This window comes from Macrobrachium nipponense, chromosome 22, assembly GCF_015104395.2.
Source record: "Macrobrachium nipponense isolate FS-2020 chromosome 22, ASM1510439v2, whole genome shotgun sequence".
Lineage (NCBI taxonomy): Eukaryota > Metazoa > Arthropoda > Malacostraca > Decapoda > Palaemonidae > Macrobrachium > Macrobrachium nipponense.
The window spans coordinates 15,650,473-15,655,472 of record NC_087213.1 but is presented as its reverse complement, the minus strand read 5'-3'; the positions used below and the strand labels follow the sequence as shown (position 1 = coordinate 15,655,472).

At 40.3% G+C, this 5,000-nt stretch overlaps 1 protein-coding gene across 11 annotated transcripts in view; it reads right to left on the bottom strand.

The window, feature by feature from the left end:
* LOC135198509 (solute carrier family 49 member 4-like) overlaps nucleotides 1–5,000 on the bottom strand; it is a 34,512-nt gene that overhangs the window by 7,223 nt on the left and 22,289 nt on the right. For 10 of the 11 annotated variants that reach the window (XR_010310814.1, XM_064226144.1, XM_064226143.1 and 7 more), the window contains exon 9: nucleotides 1,126–1,312. Coding sequence is in view for 10 of the 11 variants with exons in the window: in XM_064226144.1 (XP_064082214.1) it covers nucleotides 1,126–1,312 (187 nt within the window). In the remaining variant the exon portion in view is untranslated. Of the gene's footprint in view, nucleotides 955–1,125; nucleotides 1,313–5,000 lie in introns of all 11 variants that reach the window. The other variant, XM_064226146.1, reaches the window with a different exon arrangement.

Genomic DNA, 5,000 nt, shown 5'->3' with positions numbered 1-5,000 from the left:
ATTAATTTGTAAATATCATTTATCTAGATTAATCAGAGAGTCCAAGTTGAAAAAAAAAGTAAATTACTTTAATTCAAGATGGAGACCACGAATGTTGTTCCATGTTATGTTATATAGTAATAAGCATAATACATTAGCTGTGAATAGGATGAAAATATAGAGAACAGATTAATATTAATTAGTTCGTCTATAATATTCTATCCTATATGCTATCTTCCAATCGCTAGATACGAAGAAGTTTCACGCGCAAGCACAGATGAATAACCATTGGAGATGTATATATGTATATGTAGATTAAGGAACGGTAAAGGAAAGAAAATAAATAAGGCAATATGTATGTAGATTAAGAAACGGTAAAGGAAAGAAAATAAATAAGGCAATTTTGTTTGTATGGTGCTTTTACGTTGCATGGAACCAGTATGGTTATTCAGCAACGGGACCAACGGCTTTACATGACTTCCCAACCACGTCGAGAGTGAACTTCTATCACCAGAAATACACATCTCTCACTCCTCAATGGAATCGCCGAGAATCGAACCCGCCACCACCGAGGTGGGACGCTGATACCATACCAACCACGCCTCTGAGGCGCTCAATAAGGCAATAGTATGTGAAACACTACAAGACGCCGAAGAATCTTTTCCTCGATCTCCTCAGCCTTAAATTGGGGGAAATTATTTCATGTAGAATTGGAAACAGAGGAGAATTGGAACAGAGGAAAGTCAGTTGAAGAACGGAAATTTAGAACATCCAGGTTATGCTGTTCAATAGTGGATCCCTGCAATACGGCGGCTATATAGAATCCTGGAAGTCTACTTTAGAACAAGTCCCTCGAGCTGGCATCACGAGTCTCGAATTGTGACTCAGCTTCTCGTTAAACTTATTTCTAATAGACGTAGTAGAATATAATTTCGGTCGAAGGCCAAGCGCTGGGATCTGTGAAGTCATTCAGAGCTGAAAGGAAAACTGAGAGTAAGAGGTTCAAAAGGAGTAACAGGAGGAAAACCTCGCAGTTGCACTATGAAACAATTGTTAGAGAAGGGGAAAGAAAGTTAGAAGAGAATATGAGAGGAGGCACATATGAAAATTAGACTCGGCAAAAGCTTTTAAAATTGCCATACTCACACGTAGTGACTTCGATGCATCCCCAGGTCAGGAGGAAAAACCAGTAGAAGAAAGCGATGTCAAAGCTCATCAGGAGAATCAGGGAGACTTTGATGTGACCATACAGGATATCTGTGACGCGGGTGACCAGGAGGCCAAAAAGGGTTGAGCTTAGCACTCCCAAAAATCCTATTCCCGCTGCTTCATCCTGCAGGATTAGAAAATTCACTGAAGTCAATGTTAGCACGTAGAAATGCGTCAACTTTATGTGCTGCTCCCTTCTGTATCTAGGGGCATGAGAAGGGGAATATTCAAGTTTAAAATCTGGAAAATCATCCTAGTATGTTAAAAATACCCAGATCCAAAGCAATTAGTTTTAAAGAAGCCCATCAGTCGCCTTCGATATTTGTAAGGGCGTTGTAATATGCTAACCATTTCTTTAAATGAACTATTCGCTTCATCATTAACAACAGCATTTTAAAAAACTTTTTGGATACTCATGCAGTGACGCTGAATGTAAACTGGAACTCACAGTCCTTCCATTTAGACAGAACTGACATTCTAGTCATCATTCCAGACTGAAAACAAAGCTTTTGTTCATTCCACTCGTCATTTTCTGAGGCAGGTACTGTCCCAGAGACTAACAGACCAATTTAGTTTTCAGTTATAATCTGAGCAATATGCATACATGGGAATCATAGATACTTAAGAGCTGGTCTACTGCTGACCCCATTATTGCGGATGTAACAGTACGTTCATCTCCAAGTGCCCAGATGAGGAAGGTAATTTGACTGTTTCTTGGGTTCTGAGATGGGATGTCGTGTGCATATCAAGTTGCGTGTCGAAGGTTGTACTAATATTGTATACAATTTTGCTGGAATTAAGGAGTAGGCATATTTTGAAAGTATGTATGATTCTGTAAATATTACGTTAATTTTTTTATACTTTACGTCTAAAAGTATATACATCTTGTTTTTTTTCAAATTACATCTAAAAGTAAATAGACTTCTGGTTTCAGTAACCATACCAGTTGCAAAACAAATTTATTGTATAACAAAACAGATTTTATTTAAGTATACATTTATGGACTATAGCAGGTGATATGTACTTACGAGGCACAACAGATTTAAGGGTGCATAATCTGAAATGAGGCAGGCCAAAGGCATCGAAGAATTCCATAAATAAAAATCAATTTATTTGACCTTAAGCCTTAAGACTTCCGAGTGCCTTCTATTAATCTAAACGCAAGAAGAGAACAAACACTGCAAAGTCCCAGGTGAGGATAAATGAGGCAGATGATGAATGAAGTGTAACACTCTAGAGAGTTAAGACCAAGAGGGAGTAAATATTAATCACTTCCATCGCTTATTTTCGTGGGTTCAGGGTCAGGGTACAAACGGCAATGTAATTGTATTAGATCAACTTGGGGAGGAAATGGAAGCAACTCCTTCTTGTCTGTCATAACAACAGGATTTTATTTACTTTTTACATTATCATAAATATCATCATCATTGCATCTTCCTTCTCCCCTTCGCCTCCTTATGTTGGCATCTCTGAATTTATAATGAAAATCAATGCGCAATCTACAAGATATTAAAATTATTATTATTATTATTATTATTATTTTTTTTTTTTTTGCTCTATCACAGTCCTCCAATTCGACTGGGTGGTATTTATAGTGTGGGGTTCCGGGTTGCATCCTGCCTCCTTAGGAGTCCATCACTTTTCTTACTATGTGTGCCGTTTCTAGGATCACACTCTTCTGCAGGAGTCCTGGAGCTACTTCAGCCTCTAGTTTTTCTAGATTCCTTTTCAGGGATCTTGGGATCGTGCCTAGTGCTCCTATGATTATGGGTACGATTTCCACTGGCATATCCCATATCCTTCTTATTTCTATTTTCAGATCTTGATACTTATCCATTTTTTCCCTCTCTTTTTCTTCAACTCTGGTGTCCCATGGTATTGCGACATCAATGAGTGATACTTTCTTCTTGACTTTGTCAATCAACGTTACGTCTGGTCTGTTTGCATGTATCACCCTATCCGTTCTGATACCATAGTCCCAGAGGATCTTTGCGTGATCGTTTTCTATCACTCCCTCAGGTTGGTGCTCGTACCACTTATTACTGCAAGGTAGCTGATGTTTCTTGCACAGGCTCCAGTGGAGGGCTTTTGCCACTGAATCATGCCTCTTTTTGTACTGGTTCTGTGCAAGTGCCGGGCATTCGCTTGCTATGTGGTTTATGGTTTCATTTTTCGTATTGCACTTCCTACATATGGGAGAGATGTTATTTCCATCTATCGTTCTTTGAACATATCTGGTTCTTAGGGCCTGATCTTGTGCCGCTGTTATCATTCCTTCAGTTTCCTTCTTTAGCTCTCCCCTCTGTAGCCATTGCCATGTGTCATCGCTGGCTAGTTCTTTAGTCTGTCTCATGTATTGTCCGTGCATTGGTTTGTTGTGCCAGTCCATTGTTCTGTCTGACATTCTCCTGTCTCTGTATATTTGTGGGTCTTCGTCTACTTTTATTAGTCCTTCTTCCCATGCACTCTTTAGCCACTCGTCTTCACTGGTTTTCAGATATTGCCCCAGTGCCCTGTTCTCGATGTTGACGCAGTCCTCTATACTTAGTAGTCCTCTCCCTCCTTCCTTTCGTGTTATGTATAGTCTGTCCGTATTTGCTCTTGGGTGTAGTGCTTTGTGTATTGTCATATGTTTCCTGGTTTTCTGATCTATGCTGCGGAGTTCTGCCTTTGTCCATTCCACTATTCCTGCGCTGTATCTGATTACTGGCACTGCCCATGTGTTTATGGCTTTTATCATATTTCCGGCGTTGAGTTTTGACTTGAGTATCGCCTTGAGTCTCTGCATATATTCTTTCCTGATCGTGTCCTTCATCTCTTGGTGTTTTATACCCCCTCCTTCCATTATTCCCAGGTATTTGTATCCTGTCTCATCTATGTGTTTGATGTTTCTCCCATCTGGTAGCTTTATCCCTTCAGTTCTCGTTACTTTGCCTTTTTGTATGTTGACTAAGGCGCATTTTTCTATTCCAAACTCCATCCTGATGTCCCCAGATACAATCCTTACAGTCTGGATTAGGGTATCTATTTCCTTGATGCTCTTACCATACAGCTTGATGTCGTCCATGAACATCAGATGGTTGATTATGTTGCCTCTTTTCTTGAGTTGGTACCCGGCATCCATCTTCTGTAGTACTTTTGTCATGGGAATCATGGCTACTACGAAGAGTAGTGGGGACAGTGAGTCGCCCTGGAAGATCCCTCTCCTGATATTAACCTCTGCTAGTCTTATTCCAGAGCTTGTAAGTATTGTATTCCAGTTGCGCATTGTATTTTTGAGGAAGCTGATGGTGTTTTCCTCTGCCCCATATATTTTCATGCATTCTATTAGCCATGTGTGTGGTATCATGTCGAAGGCTTTCTTATAGTCTATCCATGCCATGCTTAGGTTGGTTTTCCTTCTCCTACTGTTCTTCATTACCATTTTGTCTATCAGGAGCTGGTCTTTTGTGCCCTTACACTTCCTTCTGCAGCCTTTCTGTTGGTGGGGGATGGTGTTTGTCTCCTCTAGGTAGTTGTATAGCCTTTCACTGATGATACCTGTTAGTAACTTCCACATTATTGGTAGGCAGGTGATAGGCCTGTAGTTACTGGCTATATTTCCCTTACTCTTGTCTTTTTGTACTAAGGATGTTCTTCCTGTGGTCATCCATTTGGGTGCTTGGTGATTTGTGATACAATGCTGGAGCTGTTCTGCTATTCGTGGGTGTAGGGCCTTGAAGTTTTTGAGCCAGTATCCATGGACTTCATCGGGACCTGGGGCTTTCCAGTTTGGCATTTTCTTTAGTTGGTGTCTGACTGTGTCTGTCGTG